This window comes from Megalobrama amblycephala, linkage group LG22 (genome assembly GCF_018812025.1).
Source record: "Megalobrama amblycephala isolate DHTTF-2021 linkage group LG22, ASM1881202v1, whole genome shotgun sequence".
Classification (NCBI taxonomy): domain Eukaryota; kingdom Metazoa; phylum Chordata; class Actinopteri; order Cypriniformes; family Xenocyprididae; genus Megalobrama; species Megalobrama amblycephala.
The window spans coordinates 17,046,037-17,070,835 of record NC_063065.1 but is presented as its reverse complement, the minus strand read 5'-3'; the positions used below and the strand labels follow the sequence as shown (position 1 = coordinate 17,070,835).

General features: G+C 35.4%; 1 protein-coding gene and 1 long non-coding RNA gene across 5 annotated transcripts in view; one reads left to right on the top strand and one right to left on the bottom strand.

Annotated features, from left to right (window-relative positions):
* Positions 1-14,415, top strand: part of mtrr (5-methyltetrahydrofolate-homocysteine methyltransferase reductase) — a 29,917-nt gene extending 15,502 nt beyond the window's left edge. For 2 of the 3 annotated variants that reach the window (XM_048175435.1, XM_048175434.1), the window contains exons 13-15: positions 8,535-8,627; positions 13,256-13,441; positions 13,519-14,415. In XM_048175435.1, the coding sequence (XP_048031392.1) occupies positions 8,535-8,627; positions 13,256-13,441; positions 13,519-13,663 (424 nt within the window). In that variant the 3' untranslated portion in view covers positions 13,664-14,415. The remainder of the gene's footprint in view (positions 1-8,534; positions 8,628-13,255; positions 13,442-13,518) is intronic. The other variant, XM_048175436.1, reaches the window with a different exon arrangement.
* The window catches only part of LOC125258487, an 83,585-nt gene that overhangs the window by 5,317 nt on the left and 53,469 nt on the right, over positions 1-24,799 (bottom strand). The gene's annotated exons all lie outside the window — the stretch shown is intronic.

Sequence of the window (24,799 nt, the reverse complement as noted above, 5' to 3'; positions counted from 1 at the left end):
GAATATTAACCTCGGTGGACTTAACCTGAAAAATGGTGTGTATTGACGTCTTTCCGTGTTTGAAACAGCATTCCTTCTCATGTTCATTCATGTTTATTTGATGCTATACATTAACTAGTAGGAAGAGATGATCGGTTCACGAGCTGCTTGAGCTGAGGGCACTACAGCAATCTGGCATGACACATTAAAGAGCCACAAAACGGTTGTTATTGTTCGAATTTCTTAAAAAATGACAATTTGAAAGCTGGGACTTTGTTTAATATCATAAGTAACCTGCTCTGTCTTGTTTGTCGACGTGTTGTCTGTGCCCTCTTTGCTCCGCAATGTATTTTTCACCCTGTGTGGCGTGACAGCGCCATGGCTTGTCGGACAAAGCAACAGTAACTAAGGTGGGCTGGTCTTTGTGAAGGGTCAATTAAATTGAGTTTGTTCAATGAGTTATTTTTTTAATTGCATTTTGTAGAGCAAATAGTTAATTTAATCAGGTAAATTAAGTCAATAAATGTGTTCACCTTGCGTAATAAAAATAACAGTGACAAATTCAAATGATTTGTATTCAAGAAATTTTGTCAGCTGTATTCATTTTTTTTGTTCATACAACTAAATTATTATTTGTAAAAATTACTCAATATACTTGCGTGGAACCACTTGACACTGCTTTTTTAAGTAAGTCCAACAATTAATTTTTTTGAGTGCAGGTGTAAATGGGGTCCAAACAATTTTGAGCTTGTCCACTTTCGACCACTTCCAGAGGTAGTCAAAAATGCATTCAACCAGATTGCTTTCATAGTGTAAATGCTCATGTGGTTGTATGCATTTAAACAGCCACTAAAGACCGCCCTACTCTCGATCTCTGCCTACTTAATGCTTAAAAATGCTTAAATGCTCTAGACAGACGGGATTTAAACTTTGTCGGCTGAAGACTCGATTTTGGTTTGAAGACGAAAACGCACAAGCACAATGTTCTCTCACTTGATTTCTTCTTGCGGCTATCAGAGCAGAAACGAAAGCTGATGCTCTGTATGTTTTTCTGTTGTCTCTGTGCGCGTTCATATGTAAATTGCATGAGCTTATTTTGTCCATTGGATCGAAAGATCTGAAAACAAAAAAACAAAAACATTTACCCACCCATAGATTGTCCCCTCCAAGAAATCAGGACAGAAGTGGTTAAAAGTGGACAAAAGAGACGGATTAAAACAGGTGTATACGGGTATGTGTCTCCCTCGTCCACTTGTAATCCGATCGACCAAAACGCATCTTAATACCAGGTATAAACAGGGCCATAGAAACATGACAGCATACCAGTGTCCTGGTAATCGCATCATGGAGTTCACTCGCATGTTCTGTAGAAAAATTAAAACTGTGGTTAATGTTATAAAGGGGCATAAAATGCTTTTCGCACATCCATTTCTTTGTTCACTCTTTGTGTGCAGAAGAGTGACTACTATTAGCTCTGATGTCTCCGTATGTCCCTTGCCTTCACAATGCAGTGGATATTCTCAGAGGAAAGTGAGGAGGAGGATTACATAGTATGATTTATAAAGGTGAATGTTCAGAGCAGGCCACTGACTCACTTTCATTGTACATATGAAAAGGGACCAGTTTTTGCGTTAGCTCCTATTCTACCCAACTGCAGGCTGTAATTTTTTTTAGGGATGCGGATATGTCATCCTCGATGTCGCAGTACAGTTGATTTGTATTCAGGATGGGAGCTGGTCTGCATGGTGTTACAAAATGGAATCCAGGTTTTTCATATTGGTACCGGCCCCTCTGGGGCAGCATAAAGCCCCACTAAAGCTAGTTTATTGAAGCCCATTTCCAGATTGGATATTGAACTCCCAGATGCTAATGGCTCTGCTGTGGACCCTCTGTTTGTTCAAATGCCAAACTCAGTTGAGCCAAGCTTTGAGCAGGTGGGCGTGACCAAAAGAAGCATCCAAAACATTAACCCTGTCTCACGAAATATCATTTCCTGCAGAGTGGGACAGTGGGGGAAATGGATGTGACAGGCGGTGTTTGGTTATGTTTATTATTTAAATTTCAAATCAAAACAATGCATAAAGTGATTGCTCTCAATAAAAAACATTTCCCATGCATTCTCTGTTTCATTTACCCTTGATTAGTGGATGTAACACTGAGAAAGTATTTTAGGAAATCTGGAAAGTAGAGCGCTTATTTCAGAGGCTGTATAAGGGGTTCCAGACAAACCACTCATAGACAAATGAATGGGAGAAATCATTAATGCTTGCTTGGCAACTGTAGGACTCCAAGGGTTAGTTAACAGAGCCAGTTGCTTTCTGGTAGTTTGTTTGCTCCAGAATGTGTATGTGAATCATTTTTGTCAGATTTTTTTGCTGATTTTGTGTGGAAGCCCATTTCTGCTACATCATTTTGTGGAATAGTTGCAACACTGATGTGTTAAGTCATGATTTTGAGAAAGTCACAAATGTGAGGTATAAAGTCACGATTTTGAGAAACAGTTGCAATTGTGATGTATAAAATCGTAATTGTGAGAAAGTCACAATTCTGAGGTAAAAAGTCACAATTTTAAGGAATAAAGTTGCAAATTCACATACCTGTGAGGTATAAAAATCGCGATTTTGAGAAATTATTGCAATTGTGTGTATAGTCGCAACAGAGATATAAAGTCACAATTTTCAGTAATAGTCGCAGTTGTAAAGTATAAAGTCTCTATTATGAGAAATGGTTGCAGTTGTGAGGTATAAAGTCATGATTTTTATAGTCAAAACTATGAGGTATTAAGTAACAATTTTGAGAAATAGACAAATGTGAGGTAAGAAACTGTTGCAATTGTAAGGCATAAAATCAGAATTGTGGGAAATATGTGTGGTATATTTTGGTCTTTCTGCATTCAAGTAGAAGTACTTGAGTACTTGCCTACCAAGATGGCTGCCAAGTAGGGGTCTAACAGTACATGTATTTGTCCCGAACCGTCACGGTACGGTCCATGCAGTCACACAATGAATACAGTCGTCACAGTCGTTATTACATTTACCTCAGGTATTTAGTGACGACAACATGTTCGGTAGAAAAATAAACTCTAGAGAGGAGCATTTTGTATATGCACTATATTAGTCTATTCATTATATTTACTTTAACCTGTTAGTAATGTCTTGATTATTTAATAATGTTTGTATGTTTAAATAAATTTGTTATGAAAACAAGTTAAGACGGCCACTGTGTAAATGATTATATTTCAAAAATGAATGAGTAGAAAATTAACTTTATAATTAGATTTAGAAGTTAATGCAAAATCTGCCTTATGTGCAATTTACTTTTTTTTTTGAGTGTTGATTATTATATCTAAAAATAAATAGAAACTGAATTTAATAAGTTCTGTTGTTAATTGATTTAATTTTATAGTAATGTTTAAAGGCTCCCTGTATACTTCACAACATTAGCAGAGATAGATTTTTTTTAAACTTTGTAATTGAATTTATTTAAACACAGAGACGCATTTATTAAAAAAAATTAATAATAATAAAAAAAAAGTTTAGTTTTCTCCCCCTGCTGTACCGAACCCGTACCGAACCATCATTTTTGTGTACCGTTACACCCCTACTGCCAAGTATAACTGACTTGCTTTAAGGGACATGATTTATTTGCAACTAATTCATAGGCATCATTTTGTTTGTTGTTGTCATACTTATAAAACATCCATATACCTGGAGTATAAAGATGCATGTTTTATTTCATTAACATCAGTCAGTAAACAAACCATTAGTATTCTATTGCCTGCCCATTGCTCAACATGCCACTAAATTAAATATAGATGCATCAATAACAACTGTCTGACAGCATGACTCAAAAGTTAGTGTTTTGCTTTGCTTGCCAGTTATTCATTCCATGTGATAGGTCACTGAAGGACAAGAAATGAAAAAGAACAGATTGTAGATGTTTGAAGAGAAGCTCTGTTTTATTTTCCTGTGGTCATCTCGTCCACACCGTGGTTCATTAGTATTCCAATCGCAATTAAACTGTATGTTCAGCAGATGGGGAGAGCTTAGTGTCTGCAACTCTGCTCACTGCAGTGTTTTCAGTGATATCAGCATGATGGAGGGCATCTCACCCTGAAAGTCCTTCGGGTGTTTCTACATTCCACTTCTATTAATGCCTCTGAAAGTTTCAGACCGTGTTCTATTTCTGAACGCTTCATTTAGGTTGGCTGAGATGGCTAAAGGAGTAGACTCAGTGGAGTTTGCTTCTGGCCTGTGTAATGCGTCTCTAACAGATCTCTTCCTCTATTATCACGTTGGAGTAAAGATGCAGTGGAGTAGACAGTGTGCTGTTTTTTTCCAGGGACTGAAGACTGTTTAGATTGTGTTTGTGCGATGCCTTCTGTTTTATCTCTTTGGAGAAGTCTGTCAACCTTTAGCAGGTGCAGTGTACAGATAGTGCCTGGTACCTGTATGTCACCTTAGTGTAGGGAATTCTGGGAACACAGCCAGATCTTTTGGAGGACTTGCTCTTAAAGAACCCATCCAGATAAATATCAAGGTCCTCTCTCTACGAAGAGTGATTTTGCGTTTTTGTGGTAACACGACAGTTAAAAGATTATGGTTTCATCATCGTAAAACTATGAATTGGATCATATATATTAAATACAGAAGATCATTAAATTTGTAATTAGCGATCAGTCAGGTAGATTAATCGACTTATATTTTACCATTTTGAGAGCAGCATTTCCTTGCCCTTTCATTTCCAAAATATACTGTCTATTAATAATAATAAATATCCTTTTTTTTAAAAAAAAAGATGAGTTTGAATAAATTTAGGTCTTTGCAAAGTCCCTTTCAAGGAAAGTCTGTTCACTCCGCAGCCATATTTGCAATGCCTCCGGGCAGCTATTTCTGGCATCCAAAACCAAGTCCTATCTATTGGAGGTATACTGAAATCTCAATAACTGCTTGGCGAACTCACAATTAAAGGTGCTTTATGTAAGAATGTCAGCTAGTGGTTGAAATGGATACTGCAGTCGAAATTCAAAATATTGTTTGCCCCACCCCCTCCTCCTCAGACTCAACGCTCTCGCGGGTTGCCAGTTTGAAGACACGCAACAGGAGCGGGCTCAATTGACATTGGACGACGAGGAGACTTACACACTGTAATATAATTAGTTGATTTATTGATTTATGATGAGTTGCTATCGTGTTTTAATATGCTCCCGTTCATAGAGATTTTTAGATGGATGCTGAGGCTTTTTAGGTCGGGTAGAATCTGCGATCTCTGACCCAGTTTGTTCACTGGCTTCCATGGCTGCAATTCGCTGCATGTGGTTTCCTGGGGTGGCGAAATAGTATTGGGCAAATTGTGCTGTGCGGTCTTGCACAGAACAAAATAAAAACAGAAATTCCGACACGGAACGCATATTTGAAAGTAAAATAACTGCCTGTAACAATGGTTTTCAGAGAAATGAGTATGTGAACTCAGCATGTTTAATAGATATCTGCAAACATATTATGGTATTTTTATGCTTTAATACAGTCAAAAACGTACATAGAGCACCTTTAAATAATATATTTCAAATCAGCAACAAAATCTGACATGAACTGTCCCACAAATGTTGTTTCAGGATAGATGAGCCAATGTGCAAGTGCAGTCCTAAGCGAGAGTCTCAAGGTTTCTATTTGAACAAGAGCTTCTAACGGCAGCTGCAGTGACACAATGACTTTATCAGTCAGAGATTGGCTGTTTTACTTAGAAAGCGGGACCTATTCCACCATGTTGCAGTTTCTACCATTCAAAATTAAATAGGAGTGAACCATCTTTCTATATCTATATCTATATCTATATCTATATCAAGTTGTTTTATCTATATTAGCATGATAAGGTTGGCATGAGTTAAAGGTGCCCTAGAACTTTTTTTTTTAAAGATGTAATATAAGTCTAAGGTGTCCCCTGAATATGTCTGTGAAGTTTCAGCTCAAAATACCCCATAGATTTTTTTTAATTCATTTTTTTAACGGCCTATTTTGGGGCATAATTAGAAATGAGCCGATTCAGGGTGTGTGGCCCTTTAAATCTGGTGCTCCACGCCCCAAGAGCTCGCGCTGGCCTTAAACAACATAAAAAAAGTTCACACAGCTAATATAACCCTCAAAATGGATCTTTACAAAGTGTTCGTCATGCAGCATGTCTAAACGCGTAAGTACAGTGTTTATTTTGATGTTTACAGTGATTCTGAATGAGTTTGAGGCTATGCTCCGTGGCTAACGGCTAATGCTACACTGTTGGAGAGATTTATAAAGAATGAAGTTGTGTTTATGCATTATACAGACTGCAAGTGTTTAAAAATGAAAATAGCGACAGCTCTTGTCTCCGTGAATACAGTAAGAAACGATGGTAACTTTAACCACATTTAACAGTACATTAGCAACATGCTAATGAAAAATTTAGAAAGACAGTTTACAAATATCACTAAAAATATTATGTTATCATGAATCATGTCAGTTATTATTGCTCCATCTGCCATTTTTCACTATTGTTCTTGCTTGCTTACCTAGTCTGTTGATTCAGCTCTGCACAGATCCAGACGTTAATACTGACTGCCCTTGTGTAATGCCTTTCATAATGTTGGGAACATGGGCTGGCATATGCAAATATTGGGGGCGTACACTCCGACTGTTACGTAATAGTTGGTGTTATGTTGAGATTCGCCTGTTCTTCAGAGGTCTTTACAAGGTCTAAACAAATGAGATTTATATAAGAAGGAGGAAACAATGGTGTTTGAGACTCACTGTATGTCATTTCCATGTACTGAACTCTTGTTATTCAACTATGCTGAGGTAAATTCAATTTTTGAATCTAGGGCACCTTTAATATGAGTTCAAAAGAACACCATTTATTTGGAATAGAAATCTTCTGTAACATTATAAATGTCTTTACTGTCTCTTTTGAACACTCTATTCGTCAAAGAAACTTGGAAAAAATGTACTGTACTGTAACTGTTTTCAACATTGATAATGTTTCCAAATATTAGAATGAATTCGAAAGGATCATGTGACACCAAAGAATGGAGAGAAAAATTGTAATAATAATTAAATTGTTATAATATTTTACAATATTACTGAATTTTTGATAAAATAAATGCAGCCTTGGCCAGCATAACAGACTTGAATCAAAAACAATAATAAAAAAAACTTCAAACGTTTGAATGGTAATGTGTACATAGTAAATAAATATTGTAGTAGTAATAAAGTTAAATTTAGAGCAGAGAGTGTTTATCTCTTATTATTAATAAAGTAGTTTTATTTTTATTATTATAAACAAAAGATTGTAGCAGACCTGGGCTGCCTATTAGGCTTAATACATGGCTTAATGCACGGATCTCATATTTTGACACAAACCAGATTTTTCCCCTCAACTGTTTACATTCACTTATTTACATTAATAACTCACCAAGAGACATTTTAAATAAGAAGAACATTCGACCATTTGCACATATTACCGCGAGGCATAAACACATAAATATGCATGTGAGCATTAGAGAGCAGCCGCCTGTCAGTCAGACAGCCCTTGGCTACTGAATTGAGTATGCACTCGGTATTACCAAACTTACAGAAAGGCTGATATTGCTTTATTTTATTTTACTATCAATTTGGTGAAGTTGAGATCATTTTGACATTCTTAATTGGCATTATTTTGGCCACTGGCCATCCAGCTCTATAAGTCATTTTAATAGAAGATATTTTAAAGGATTAGTCCATTTTCAAATAAAATTATTTCGTCAGTCGAAAAGAAATTAAGGTTTTTGATGAAAACATTCCAGGATTATTCTCCTTGTTGTGGACTTCAATGGCCTCCAAACGGTTGAAGGTCAAAATTACAGTTTCAGTGCAGCTTCAAAGGCTTTAAACGATACCAGATGAAGAATAATGGTCTTATCTAGCAAAACGATCGGTCATTTTCAAAAAAAATGTAAATGTATATGCTTTATATAAACAAATGATTGCCTTCCAAGTGCTTCCGCCAAAACCGCACTTTCGTATTCTTAAAAAACCTTACGCTGTATGTTCTACGCCTTCCCTATTCTACTTACGGAACGAACGCAGCGCCAGTTCCAATTTTTTCCGTAAGAAAGAACCGTACGAAAGAAGGTTTTGGCGGAAGCACTTGAAAGGCAATCATTTGTTTATATAAAGCACATTTACATTATTTCCGAAAATGACTGATCGTTTTGCTAGATAAGACCCTTATTCCTCGTCTGGTATCGTTTAAAGCCCTTTGAAGCTGCACTGAAACTGTAGTTTTGACCATCAACCATCTGGAGTCCATTGAAGTCCACTATAAGGAGAATAATCCTGGAATGTTTTCATCAAAAACCTTAATTTCTTTTTCGACTGAAGAAAGAAGGACATGGACATCTTGGATGACATGGGGGTGAGTAAATTATCAGGAAAATTTTATTTGAAAGTGAACTAATCCTTTAAGTGATTATTATTCAATGTTCGTTATAACACTTCATTTTATAGAGACATTATATTCAATTTTGCAATATTGTTTTGACCTGACAGAGAGAAAGAACATGAGATGAACCAGGAAGCAACATTTGGAGAGATGTGGCTCTTTTTTGGATGCCGCCACAAAGACAAAGACTTTCTTTGCAGGTGAGTGTATTTGCAACGAAACACTGGACACTTTCTTAATCTGTTGTTTGTCTTATTGTCCAGAATAAACATTAAAAAAAGCCTTAAAAGATATAAATGGACTTAAAGCAATTGTATTTATTGTTTTAAAAAAAAGTATCTTGAACTTAATTTTTTACCCCATTGCCAACTGTTTTTGTTGTTGCTGTTTTGCTTTAAGAATAAACTTCATTATATTTTGATTAACTTTATGCTTAAAATACAACAAAAATTAGGCTAAGAAAAATAGATTTCATTTTAAGATATTCTCTAAAAAGCCTTATTATCTGATGCAGTTTTGCTTCCCAGGTAAAGTTATTTTGTTTTAAGTATGTTTAGATATTTTTCCAATGGAAAACGAGAGAAAAAAAAAAAAAAAAGATTTAGAAAATGACTTTTTGCATTGCAGACACATACACACACAACAATTCCTCCACCCTGCCCCCTCTGCAACCTGATCGTATGTTATCTCTATAAACCTGAGAGTATTTTTCACTCGATCTGCCAGCTTTACACAGGCTCTTGGCGTCTGGTCTTCTCCTGGTTGCTATCAGCCAGAGGCTCCTGTTGCACTGTCCTTGAGAGTAATGATTGGGAAAGCAATGAAATTAAAGTGCTCCCTCTGAGAGTATGGGCCATATGATACGAGACATTATATAAGATGATTGGGGTCTGGCCGTCCCATAGGCACACAGTCATAATTCACGCGCAAGGTCCTGAGTAATGACATTGGTGCCTGGATTGGTGAGTATTAAGTGTGTTGTGACCGAGGGGCGGCACACAACTTTGTATCCGCACTTGGCTCTACTTGACATAAGAGCTAATAAAAACAAGATTCAAAGTCAAGGTCCTGACGTACCATTTCAATCTATCTATCTTTGCCTTCACTGGTCCTGAACATCAAAGGAGTGTTTATATTAACATTTCTTATTCACGTTTGTCCGCACTCTGGTTTCATTTATACTTTTTTTCCCCTCTGCATTGATTAAGCCGATCAATGTAATGAGTTTTGTGTTGTTCGGTGTGACACCCTCATTGTCTGCTATGCTTTAATGAACAAAGTAGAAAGTGCCAGTGGCATCTGAGATGAGAAAGTGACTGAACCTGGCTTGCAAAACTCAACACTCACTAAAACAGAAAAAGCAAACCGGCTAGCCATCAGGCAGTCTGCTAAAGAAAACAAGGCATCTGCAATCAATTCTAATCAAACATGATCCTTATGAGTGTTAAAAGGGTGAAATCAAGCTTCAATCATTGTTGTTGAAACAAAGAACACTTGTCTTGGCCCCTTCGTCACCAACGAGTCTCTTTTGTTTTTTTGGATTTGGATTACATGAGGAGGGTATCGGGTGAGGACAAAGGATCACTCAAGTCTGTTTTTTTAAAAACATTCGATATCTGTGACCAGAAAGTCAGCTCGTCTGGACCAGTTAAGATGGATGTGGCTCCCCGTAAACATATGTACTCAAAAACCTTCAAAAAACAAAACCATGAAGCATGTGCAATAAAAATACCTGATTGTTAAAGGTGCCCTAGAATCAAAAATTGAATTTACCTCGGCATAGTTGAATAACAAGAGTTCAAGACATGGAAAAGACATACAGTGAGTCTCAAACTCCATTGCTTCCTCCTCCTTATATAAATCTCATTTGTTTAAAAGACCTCCGAAGAACAGGCGAATCTCAACATAACACCGACTGTTAATTAACAGTCGGGATCATTAATATGTATGACCCCAATATTTGCATATGCTAGCCCATGTTCAAGGCATTAGACAAGGGCAGCCAGTATTAACGTCTGGATCTGTGCACAGCTGAATTATCAGACTAGTTAAGCAAGGACAATAGCGAAAAATGGCAGATGGAGCAATAATAACTGACATGATCATTGATATCATGATATTTTTAGTGATATTTGTAAATTGTCTTTCTAAATGTTTCGTTAGCATGTTGTTAATGTACTGTTAAATGTGGTTAAAGTTACATTCGCGGAGACAAGAGCCGTCGCTATTTTCATTTTTAAACACTTGCAGTCTGTATAATTCATAAACACAACTTCATTCTTTATAAATCTCTCCAACAGTGTGCAATGTTAGCTTTAGCCACAGAGCACAGCCTTAAACTCATTCAGAATCAAATGTAAACATCCAAATAAATACTATACTCACATGATCCGATGCATGCATGCAGCATGAATGACGAACATCATGAGGGTTATATTAGCTGTGTGAACTTTGTTTATGTACTGTATAACTGCACTTATAGTCGAGAGCTTGGGAGGGCAGGGAGCGAGAGATTTAAAGGGGCCACGCAGCCTGAATCGGCGCATAGTTAATGATGCTCCAAAATAGGCAGTTAAAAAAATTTATTAAAAAAAAATCTATGGGGTATTTTTAGTTGAAACTTCACACACACATTCAGGGGACACCTTAGACTTATATTACATGTTTTGAAAAGACGTTCTACGGCACCTTTAATGACAAGTAGTTTCATAATTTAGATGCTGAATTTTTGGCTTTGCATGGTTAACCTGCACAAATCTTACAGTTTGATGTATTAAGCTAAATAAGTTTTCTTACAGAATATATATATATATATATATTAGTGCTGTCAATCGATTAAAAAAAATAACTCAATTAATAATTTTTTTTCTGTGATTAATCGCAATTAAAAGCAGTTTATACGTTTTTAATATATTTTTATAAATGTAATAATTTCACATTTAAACTACAAAAATTAAAACAACATAAAGACAGTATACTTTAAATACTTGTTTAATGGGATCTTTTATGAATGAAGGCCAGTATCACTGATACTAATACTGCTACTGATGTCTCTGATGCTGAGATTGATTTGACGCAAATCTCACACGTGTCCCACTTTCTCACAACTCTTTACTTTCATTTAAGACTTTATTTAACTCATTTAAGGCTGCTCTAATGATGATACTCGACAAAACAGACATTTTTAGCATTATTGTGTGTTATTGTTCATTCATGCCTGACAGAGAACTTGATTCTGGCATGCTGTCCATGTGCACAATACTGGAGCACGTCTTTCTGTGCATCGTGTGTGACAGGACATTCACAGACAGCACGTTCTCTTTTTCTCTTTTGGCGCGCTTAAATGGTTTAAAAGCATTTGCATGAATAAGAGCGTGATCATATATTGTAATGCTAGCCAAAGGATGACAGAAGAAATGGATGCTGTGTTAATTGCGTTAAATATTTTTAACAAGTTAAAATTAATCGCATGCGTTAACGCGTTAACGGCACTAATATATTATATAATATTGGGCCTGATACCAATATATATATATAATATAGTGAAATAAAATTTATCATGTGGTCATATTGCCCACTCGTCCCGTATTTCACCATGAGAAATCTGGTCACCCTAGGTTGTGTTTAACGTTACATTGGTTCACAGTGTTATGTTATAATATATATATATATATATATTTGTTCTGTATTATTTGTTTAGCTCTTGATGTTTAGCACTTGAAAGACTTTTTTTTATTTTTATTATTATTATTATGACTTTGGTAAAAAAAAAAAAAAGTAATAAAATATGACAAGATCTCAGAGTTAAACTGTCAGAAAAAAATAATCTTAATTATTTTAGATAACACTCAAGTAAAAACATGGTCAGGTCAAAGTGTCTGAATAATTTTTAGTTCCAGATTTTTTTCAATTTTACTGGTAGACCACTGTATGAAGTATTTTTGGGTATAATATTTCACAGTTTACTTTATTTTGCTATCTTCACTTACATAAATGAACTATAGTGTCCTGTGCCCACTAGTAAAAATATACCAAAAATATCTGAATAATTTTTGGTTTGACTATATATAGTCATTATACTTTGTCACACACACAGGAATAAATAAATTAAAATACATTAAAATGATCTCAATGGCAAAAAGTGTCCCAGTCAACCTGAATTCACCCTATATGTGTGTATGGGAGTGTAAGAGAGGTGTGCTATTACTTTTCGAAGTAACTGCAAAGTCAGTTTTGCACAACACTACTCAAGATTTTCTTCAGAAGATTTCAAAAAAAGATGTTCTTTGCATTTAGATAATTGGAAACTGTTTAAGTGGTGATATCCAGAGTACGTCTCAATACATGTTTTTGTGATCCATTTAAACATGGCTATTTTCATATGAGTGCAAACGCTTGCTTCATCCATCATCCATCTGTTTAAATTTCACTCAGTCATCCTCCTGTTCTCTGTAGCTTTGGTTGAAATTTATAGTAGATAGCTGAATAGATATGACAACTAGTTTTTGCTATAGTTCACCCAAAAATGTATTCCCCCAGCTGAAATAAAATTTGTCAAAAGGAACGATTTACAACAGCAGCCTTGAGGTTTTATAAACTTTCTTGCCAGATGGATGAGGGAGATGAAAATTTGAGTTTAAAATGCAACACACTAATGAGCTCCATTGTTGTTACTTAACCACTGCAAAATCTGAGAGAATCTAATTTGCCATTTGTACCATTTGTATACTTTAATGCATAAGTTTAGTTTAACCACTGCAAAAACAACCACTGACTGATGAAATAACAGTGAAACACGGTAATAAGCACATTACTGCTTTTTTTCCAGAGAGGAGTTGGAGAGATTTGCGCATAATGGAACCCTGAGCCATCTGATCGTGTGCTTCTCCAGAGATGAGCCTGATGAAGTGGGAACCGTTAACAGACCAACATATGTCCAGCATAACTTGCTTCTCCATGCTAAAAATGTTGCCAGCATCCTTCTTAAAGACAAAGGCTGTCTTTATGTCTGTGGGTGGGTACAAAATACAATTTTTCACCATTTATTATTGTCTAGTGCCATTTTGTTCACGAAATCTCACGATTTTACAGGGATGCCAAGAACATGGCAAAAGATGTGAATGACACACTACTGGAGATCATAGGAAATGAACTTCAACTCGATAAACTGGATGCTATGAAGATAGTAGCAGGACTTCGTGAGGAGAAGCGATATCTACAGGACATTTGGAGCTGAGAAAGAACACATATAGTACACAAACAAATAGCATCTTATTCACAGACAGATTTCCAATCTACTTTTTGGCTGTTTCAGTCCAAACCAGGACCACAGGTGCCATTGAGTGATAGCTGAACAAACTGCTTTTCAACTGCCTTAAAGTCTCAAGGCTTTTTCTTTTGAAGGTTTTTTTTAAAAGCCTTCATAAAAGCCTTTACGTTCATAATCTGAAGGTACGGTGAAACATGCGTAGATTGGATTAAATTAGATGTTTGGTCACAACATTTTAACTGTGCCTTTTATGCAATTATTAAAGAGAAGCCCCGCATAACCGTTTCATTCTTGAGGACCGTTTGTGTAGGGTTTAGATACAGCTCGGGTAAAATATGCATAATGCATTAGACTTAGAAGGCAGGAGGATGCTAGACATGAGAAACCAAAACATGACACACTGGATGGGAAAACTGTCAGAAGCTGCCAAATCCAGGATCATCTGCAGCATTTCCGTGTTTTTCAATTCCAAAAGTTTTTTTAAGATTAGAGAGGATACTCTAGCATCATCCATTTTTTTCCCCAACAAACATTTTGCTATTTAGGATTGAAATTCATCTCAGGCATCCACAGCAATTATACTAGTCTGCAGAGTTGGTAAATCTAATGTTACACCCCAAAATCTGTCAGGGTAAGAAAACATGTTAATTAATTGTCTACATCACAATATCTGTACTTACGTAGACAAAAATAAAATGCATACAAAAAAAAAAAAAAAAGTGATTGAGTATTTGGGTATTTATTTAATTTGTTTTTTTTTTTTTTTTTTTTTTTTACAGAATGTTGGAGTGTTTATTACAAATGATTTTTCCCTGCACATTTTTTTCTTGGTGGAGGGTGGGGCTAAATATCTTCCACAACAGACTGCAAACTGGCATTCAGATCTGCTTCCATTTAGGGTCCGTTTACACGACACAGTTTTCAACTAAAAATAGGAAAATTTTATGTTTTTTAGGCTGTTTTGGAAACGTTTTATGTTTTGGCTATTCATTTACTCGACAACAGAGTTTTGGGGGCCTGAAAACGCAAACTTTTGAAAACAAGTTTTCAAAGTGCAAGTTTTTGAAAATGATACTATTGTCTCTGTGTAAACCAAAAAATAAAAAAAAGTGAATGTGAAAACGGTGAAGTCATGCACATGAGTATTACGTGTTCAGTCTATCCACCTTAATTTTCAACGCGGAAGTAAGGTGTTTTCTGTGAATGTGCGAGACTTCCAATTTATTAGCCGCTATATGGAAATGACAAGAAGTATTTTAAAGTGCAGTAAACTTTAAAACTGCGCTGCAAACCAGCATGTTCATAATTAAGACAATACATTAAAATAATATGGTAAGAAATACCAGTTTGCAATATCAAGCAGCATAACAAGCTCTTTTATACAGCTAAAAATAAGTGGAAGCAAATCCCACACATTAAATTTACAAATGGCCATGTAGTGTTAATTTCGTCACCTATTTTTAATTTAGTCTTAGTCTTAGTCTTGTGGCAAATGTCCTTGTTAGTTTTAGTCATATTTAGTCATTCACATATCTTTTTTTGTTAGTCAAGTTTTAGTCGACTAAACGTCTCGTCATTTTAGTCTAGTTTTAGTCAAAAGAAAACTCAAGGTATCTTAGTCAAGTTTTAGTCGACTAAAAGTCTTTTAATTTTAGTCTAGTTTTAGTCAAAATTTTTTTGTCTTTTTTTAAAATAACACATTATTACTGAGATTATTACTGATAAACATTTCAGTAAAAAAAGTTTCACATATCTCAAACAATGGTTAAATGTCATAATTACCTGACAAAATACACTTGTTGAATGATTTTTGTTGAATGCAAATGTTAAACGTGTCTGGTTTTCAATTTCTGATTTAGGAGACACATTCACAAATGATTAACCTGTGCTGAAGAATATTTTATTTTAACCAACACAATTCAAAAGCTGGGGCCCAACAGACTCCGACTGACAACTTAAGTTACAAAGGTTTTTAGTCAGACATAGATGGCCTCTCCTCTTTCCTGGCTGGTTGCTTGACCACATCTAGAAGCTATTGTAAGAATAAATACAACGAGGCCTCATTAAATGCAATATCAGGAACACACGTGTTATAGTGGAAATAAATAACTTAATGAAAAGCCTAAGATCAAAACTATATTATATATAAGTATAAAGTAAATTACCAACTTAATGCAAGTTATACATGGTATTGCACACACCATTATTGATGATATTTGGAGCAATATTATATGTAATTGTTAAACTTGATTCCCTTACATATACATTTGCCTTTAAGCCTAATTATTAATTTTGATTATGATGTGATTGTGACAGGGGCGTGGGAAGAGGTTTCAGGTTGGGGGTGCTTAGTTTTTTCTGTCACCACTTTTGAATAAGAAACAATATCAAGGCTATAAAACTTGTCAAAACTCCGCGAATCACAAAAGTATCAGTGAGAAGTTGAGAACACTCGTTTAAACAGTGCATACACTCGAACTTGACTGCACATCACATTTTTTTTACTTTATTGATACTGCTTTTAATCGTAATGCAAAGACTGGTCATCGGACATAAGCTGTCATGTACAATAAAAGAACCTGCGCAGCGACAGGAAACATCATTTAACACAAAAAGCCTGCCTAGACCGTGGACTTGCGCTCAGGATTTTTTTTTTTTTTTTTGAGCGGTGTGTGGAAGAATTCTTTCTACACACACACTATTTTATTTCTTGATAACAGACCGCTGCTAACTATAACACACCGTTGCCATGAAAAACAGAGCGTTGCCATGAACACACAGGACTGGAGCGCACTATTTTCTTTAGCGGAAGCAATACAATCGTTTTTAAATCAATAAACTCCTTTTTAAATCATCATTTTGTGTCAAATTATTGATTTATTTGGTAGGTAGTCAGCCTAATCAGCCTGTTGGGGTTGTATTAGCTATAACAACCGCCTCGCTCTGCATTATCCCTTGCATAATTTAACATAAAAATAAAACTTTTTAAATAGCCTACTCAGAGTGTTTATTACAAATAAATGTCAATGAACAAACATGCATTTACAGCACCCCCACTTTCCGCGCCCGTGATGTGAAGACCCACACATGCATGTGGCAAAATAAGTAAGTTAACATAAAATATATATAACCTGCTTAATGTGAATTCTTTGTCCGCAGTGTTTCCCGTCAGTTATGATGACACATTCTGACTTTTTGTCAGTATCAAAGCCGCAAACTCGTTCTGAACAGCTGATGAAAAAGCAGAGACGATTGTAGACGAAAATGAAGAGAGATTTTACATTAGTTTTTATTTTATACAAAACATTTTCGTCTCGTCTTTTTTCGTCAACAATAATGCATGTTAATTTAGTCTTAGTCAGCGTTTTTGGACAGTGGTGCAGTCTTGTCATCGTCTCGTCTTAGTCATGAAAAAAAAGGTCGTTGACGAACATATTTCGTCTCGTCTCGTCTGACGAAATTAACACTATGGCCATGTCCGCTCTTACCTGAAAAACAAGGTGGATAGGCGCGTAGTTTTTCTTTACAAAGTGACAACGCCCAACTTCCTACAATCCTTCCTACAAAGGACAAAATCAAGTCCTGCCCTACATTTTTTTTCTCATTCCAGAAGCCATTTCACTTGGATATACATCACAATATGGATGAATAGACTATCGCAACTTCCGTTTCATGCCAACTTTAACGGACTGTCATTTTGTCAATTTTTGTGTTTCATTATTTCATTATTTTAAAGCTGCAGTCCGTAAGTTTTGCCTCTTTGTCGCCATCTCCGTTTGAAACCTGCAATTGCAGTTATTTGCGAAATTATCTTCTTTACGTGAGTTGTGCATCAGCACGGCTCCTCAGCGCAGATGCATCTAATGTTTTGAGGTGTAACTATGTGTGGGCTGCCAGTCAACGCACCAATAGCTACGTTTATATGCACCCAAATAATCCACTTGTAATCGGATTGACGGCTCAATCGGATTCAAAAACGTTCATGTAAACACCTAAATCGATCCGATTGAGCTCGATCTGAATGAAATTTCGATCGGATTGGAAGGGGTGGTTTATTCCTTTTCTAATCCGATCCAACAGCAAAAAATGACCATGTAAACGCTTGAATCCGACTACTTTCTCAATCGTATTCAGAAGTCTCTGGGGCACATGCGCAGTGCAATGTTGACACGCATTATGCAGTGCGCAAGTTCACGTTCATGTCTTTAGTTGTAAAGATGTATGCTAAAAGACAGTGGCGTATGTATCCCTTGATCACAATATTGGAAATCTTTCCGTTTTAAAACAAGGCGGCGATCGAGCCAATGGATATCATACAAGAGTAATGCCGGTGAAAAAGTCTCAAGCTCGGTCAGTTTTCAAAGTGAAAGTAAAAAGTGACGGAGCTGTCTGACGCTGCATTAACGGACCATATCCTCTCAGAGACGAATTTCAACATAAAATGCTGATAACGGTCTTAATTTATTCCATTATTTCTCTTGTGGCTGTACATATAGGCTTGTGAAACAAATGAGAATAATAGTATTTTGTGTTAAACAGGTTGTCGGTGCTTGGAGTAAAGCTGCGCTAATTTTGATTGATGACTGCAGTGTTAGGAAATATTATAGCCTACACTCTTAATAATTTTAATTAGCTATAGGCCTATAATTCACGTATAATAGACCAAAAAAAATGTTTAAAACATTTTCAAAGATAGCTAATAGCCTAATCTTTTATTATCCTCACAGCACGTAGTATAATATTAATTTAATAATAAAAGAAACCGAACCTAATAGTAATAATAATAGACTAGAAGAATGTAACAGGCCTACATTAATTGGAAATACCAAATCCTCTTAATATTGCCAAGATTTGATGCCTTTGACAATATCTCTGGCAATCGTCTGTTGACTCAACCCGGGTTACCGCAAGTGTGATTGATATGACGTCACACACGCAGAGCGCATGCGCAAAAGTTTTGATCGGAATGTATATAAACACATATAAACGGATATCTGAATCAGATTACAATGTTAAGAGTACATGTAAACAGATCTGCAATCGGATTCAATTCATTCGGATTGACGAAAATTGGTACATGTAAACATAGCCAGTGTGGATCTTCACTGAACATCCTAATTACAGATAACAGACAAATTGTTAATGTTAAAAACATCAATATTGTGTGACTACATGTATGTAGTGTGTATTATAGTTATCAATAACTGTATGGATTAAGTGAAAACGTGTGCTTTCAAAAGCCCTGTCGACATTTATTCTTGTTTTTGCATGGGCCCAGTCGCTTTCCCTTTTTCACCAAAGTCTCTCCATAGTCTGAAGTCTTTGAATTTTTACCACAGTTGTCAATGACGATTGTAGTTTTGAACTGCCTGGATTACAAGACACCATCTCAAGTTTAAATACATTCCAGCTGCTGGAGGCTACAAATGATCCGCCGCCAGCAGCATCCACACATGCGATATAGCCTACTAGCCAGGACGACGACTCCTTTCTGTTTACAGACGTGACGTAATGACGCAAAGACAAACATCAGCAAAACTCGCATTTCCTGTGAAAACCTACTAGTACCACTCAGATTAGAAAACATTATTACAAGCTTACCGTTGTAAATCAGGCTAAGGTAAGGAGATTGGTTATGTACTTGCTCAATAATTGATTTTGGATCATTTTTAACGCTTTAAAATACAAATTTTGTTTATACAGCTGTCTGGAATGCTTTTGAATAGATCGGTCAATGCTGTGTTATCACCATAGACTTTTTTTTGTTTTATACAAAAGCACAACTGGTGATCTTGTTTCTCACTTATCAGTTGCCCATCATCGTCGCAAATAATAAGCAAGTAATTTTCACAAACTAAACCTTTTCAGGCTTTTATTTTTTGTGACAATGACCGGCTGACAGGAGATTATCTCTTGCATATCTTTTTAAAATCATTCTATTTCTAAACATCAGTTCGGTTTCAGTTTTCTTTCTGTATTCCCTAGTGTGGAGGCATTAATCATCTTTATGACCTTTCTTTACATGTGTTTCAGACCACTTTTGTCTCAAGTGTTATTGCATAAAGAACAGACTTAAGAGTTTTCTGTCTGTGTTACTGATGTCTGGTAAACACTGATTGTGCACAAGGACTCTTGAAAGAGATGATTCACGTCAACACTCTAGAGGGTCAGCAGGCTAATGAGACGTGTAATCATGGAAGAATAATTACAGAATCCATCCTCATGAGGTTATGAAGTTATGAAGTTATGAACACAACCCCTTTAGGATCAGTTGTGAATTTAGGGATCTTATGGATTATAAATGTTGTCTCAGAGCGGGAAGAGGGTTTCCATGCTCCCAGACTGAACAGCGATGAGTAATGATGGCGCTGTGATTTGGGACGGTCATGAATTTAAGTGTGGCACTTAAAATTTAAAACAAGCACTTGAAATTTTATGGGAACAATGAAATTGCATTTGACTAGAAGCAGTGAATGATGGTTTTACACAGGAGAAAAAAAAAATACAAACAAAACTATGGTAATCATGTTTATAAAAGAAAAAAAAAACGAGGTTAACTGGAGAAAATGTTCCGTTTTGTGTGAACTATCCCTTCAACTAGACAGCTGATGTTGATGAACTCTTTGTAAATGGCATTCATGTTTTCTATACAAACACCGTACAAATCAAATCCTTTGTGAAGTTTGATTTAGCTGACCGTGTTAAAATCCAAAAGAGTGAGAGGATATTGAATCATCAGATTTTTGTCTTCTTTTAATTTACTTCTTTTCTATCCCATGAGCCTCTCTGCTTGTTTACGAGTATTATTTGCATCTGTACTAGGGAATAGCTCTCAGGACAGCACTGCAAAGGCACATAAATGAATCCCATAATGAATGTGCTGCATTAATGATGGGTTTTATTTCTAAATTAGATGCTCTTAATTAAAACGGTTCAAGGTGCCTTTATGACTGTGGTGCATAGAAGTGAAATGGTAATCTAAATAAATCACGAAGGCCACAAACTTGCAGCGTGCTGGTGGATATGATAGATCTCCCTGTTAAGAATGGCTTAAATGAAGCAGAAAGATGTGTGCTAGAGGTAATGATTATCATTAGAGGAACCTCTGCTTCAGCCCAGTTTCTATCGTAGTACGTCCATGTCCATAATAGCGGACCGTTTCTGGGAAATTATATTGTTAGGTTTGACATTTTACCGCCACTGTAAGTGTCTGCCAAAAGTTGAAAAGGGTTTTGATGATCTCTGTAGACCTATACAAAACTTCATTTCAGTAGAGATTTCACAGTTGTAGGTTACCCAATAATTATAACTATTAATGTGCTATTTTATATAAAAAAGAGGTCAAAGGTCACTATACTCCACTAAGAACAGCCTCCAATTTAACAAAGAAGAGGGCTTCAGCTTCACCTTTTAATTCCCAGTTGTTAATCCAATCATCCTATATCAAAAATGAATTGTAATCATTATTTTTTCTTGTTTTCCAGTACAATCTTGTTTTAAATACTTTTATCACATGAAATATAAATACTAATCATATATTATTAATAAATATTAATTAATATTACTGTTTTAAGAGAATATATTTGAAGCGTATTTTTCTTGCCTCATCAAATATTTTAAAGCATTATTTTATGCATGAATCTCATAAAATCTAGTGAGGATTATTCTTAAAGGTGCCCTCGAATGAAAAATTGAATTTATATTGGCATAGTTAAATAACAAGAGTTCAGTACATGGAAATGACATACAGTGAGTCTCAAACTCCATTGTTTCCTCCTCCTTATATAAATCTCATTTGTTTAAAAGACCTCCGAAGAACAGGCGAATCTCAACATAACACCGACTGTTACGTAACAGTCGGGGTGTACGCCCCCAATATTTGCATATGCCAGCCCACGTTTCCAACATTATAAAAGGCATTAGACGAGGGCAGCCAGTATTAACGTCTGGATGTACACAACCAAATCATCAGACTAGGTAAGCAAGCAAGAACAATAGCGAAAAATGGCAGATGGAGCAATAATAACTGACATGATCCATGATAACATGATATTTTTAGTGATATTTGTAAATTGTCTTTCTAAATGTTTCGTTAACATGTTGCTAATGTACTGTTAAATGTGGTTAACGTTACCATCGGTTATTACTGTATTCACAGAGACAAGAGCCGTCGCTATTTTCATTTTTAAACACTTGCAGTCTGTATAATGCATAAACACAACTTGATTCTTTATAAATCTCTCCAACAGTGTAGCATTAGCCATTAGCCACGGAGCACTATCAAACTCATTCAAAATCAGAAGTAAACAATATAACAGTATACAATACTCACATAATCCGATGCATGCATGCCGCATGCATGATGAACACTTTGTAAAGATCCATTTTGAGGGTTATATTAGCTGTGTAAACTTTGTTAAGGCACTGTTTAAGGCAAGTGCGAGCTCTGTGGGCAGAGAGCACGGGATTTAAAGGGGCCGCAGCATAAAATTGGCGCGTTTATAATGATGCCCCAAAATAGGCAGTTAAAAAAATTAATTAAAAAAAATCTATGGGGTATTTTCAGCTGAAACTTCACAGACACATTCAGGGGACACCTTAGACTTATATTACATCTTGTAAAAACATAATCTAGGGCACCTTTAAAACAAGCGGTAAGTCTGAACTCAAGTCTGAAAGGGGTGGTTCATTGCGATTTCACTTTTTTAACATTAGTTAGTGTGTAATGTTGCTGCTTGAGCATAAACGGTATCTGCAAAGTTACAGCGCTGAAAGTTCAATGGAAACGAAGATATTGTCTTGTAAAGTTATGGCAGTTTAACGCCTACAATTACGACTGGTTTGGACTACAACAAGCTTCTTCTGGGGTTGGTGACATCATAAACCCTGCAATTAACATAAACCCTGCCCACAGGAACACGCATGACTTTTTTTTTTTTTTTATTAAATTTTCAAGTAATAACAATTAACATTCAATCCAACAATATATATTGAAAGTTGAATTTAAAAACAAAAACAAAAAACAAATGACTTGGTATGAGGGACAAGAGTATTGACAAAGTAAACAAAATTTTACTTTTTAAAAAAAAAAAAAAAAAAAAATTTACACCAAAAAACAAAAAAAACAAACAAACAAAAAAAAAACCTCTCATCTAAACATTGTATCTCTATTCACAGGTGACTTTATAATCTTATTTAATATCTGGAATGTTTTAATTGCTTTTTTCTTTCTTTTAAATTTACATAGGGAATCTGCAAAACTTTTTATTTCAGAGCAAAATACAATAAAATTTGGTTTCGAAGCTGTAAATTTAGTCTTGTGTATATGGCCTTTTCCAAGCATGCAGAGGATTTTGCCTGGATTATCTAAAGGAACAGAAGCAGTGTTAGAAAGCAGAAATAAGACCATTTATTCTGTAATATCAAAAAGGGTATTAAAGGATGTAAAAATCAAAACTGAAATCTCTGTCCAAAATTATATTGTGATGGGACATCTAAAAAACAAATGAAGCACAGATTCATTTTCAGATCCACAAAAAGAACATTCTGGTTGAATATCCATAAACTTAGATAAAAACAACTTACAGGGGTAAAAATTGTGAAGGATTTTAAAGTGAATTTCTTTAACCTTATTTGGTATTACAAAGTTTTTATGAGCAGACCATATATTACCCAAACATAAGGAAGGATAAACCTGTTTCCATAAAGCAACTGCTTGAGCAATACTACTCGTAGATATGAATATTTTTCTTATATGAATATTATTACATTTTTTATCTAACAAATCAACTCCACCTATCATTAAACAAGGAGTTCCTTCCCTTAATGTAGTGTAATGTAAGGATGATTTAATAAGATGTAAAAGCTTAGGTGATAAACCATTAATTATTCTCAAAAACTCTATGTGAGTAATATTAATATTGTTTTCCTTAATGAATTTTTCATAACTAATCAGATTTCTGCAGGTCTCTATGAATTTAAAATAAAGATTATATTCTTTTCAAAACATTCTTTGTTAAATATGGTCCTATTTTTATACAAAGCATATTGATTATTCTATACAATACATTTATGCAGTGAAAAATTATGCTTAAAAGCCGCTTTCCATGAATCCAGTGCCTCAAAAGATAATAGAATCTTTTGATGTGTCGTCAAAAGTTTTTGCTTCACTAGCCAGTTAGCTAAATTCTACTGCATACTTCTCCAACAAACGCCAACAAACTTCTGTGTTCATAGACAAACAGTAGTTCATGTTATAAATTAAACAATACCTTTACAAAAATGCTACTACTCAGTCATGTATTCAGCTACAGTAAAGCTTTAATAAGGATAAAACCGCATATTGAAAGCTAACAAACAGCAGTAACATTTACAAGTGACAGCATATCTAAACACTTTGACACAAATACAAATGGAAATACTTACCATTCAGAAATGTCCTTTAAAAGCAGTGCTTGCAGAGATTCTGCTTGACCCTCTTCATCATTACTGCTATCTAGGTCTGATTCGGGCTCAATTTGATACAGCAATATAGACGCCATTATTTACATTTCCACCGAAGCACATGTAACAACTAATGGTGTGGACATAGCGTTTCTGGACGCTTCATGCAGTGAATCACAATAAACTGGGCCAGCTAACCAATCTGAGCACATTGCGTATTTCGGAGGGAGTGGTATCATAGAACCAGGAAGTCAAACCGGCTGTTCAAATGAAAATGGAAACAGCGATGTAGAATAAAGGTAAAATATATGAAAAATATGCCGTTTATTTTTTTAAACGAAGCATTAAGACATGTTAAACTGCGGCCCATAAACATAATCAAGCCTAGAAAAAAAAACAAAACAAAAAAACAGTGAACCACCCCTTGAACACATTTTCACATGCCCATCATATTATTCACTACTTTACTAAATATATCTTGTTTAGATAAATTTACAAGAAAACAAGACAAAATACTGAAAAAGAAAGTGATTTTTTTTACACAAAAGCTTATAAAATGAATGGCGTTATCTTTCACCATTGATATTCATAGATAGTTGACTCAGTACCATAAGAAACAGTTTACTGTGTCAGTGTGACATTTTCCAGAAGATTGATTCA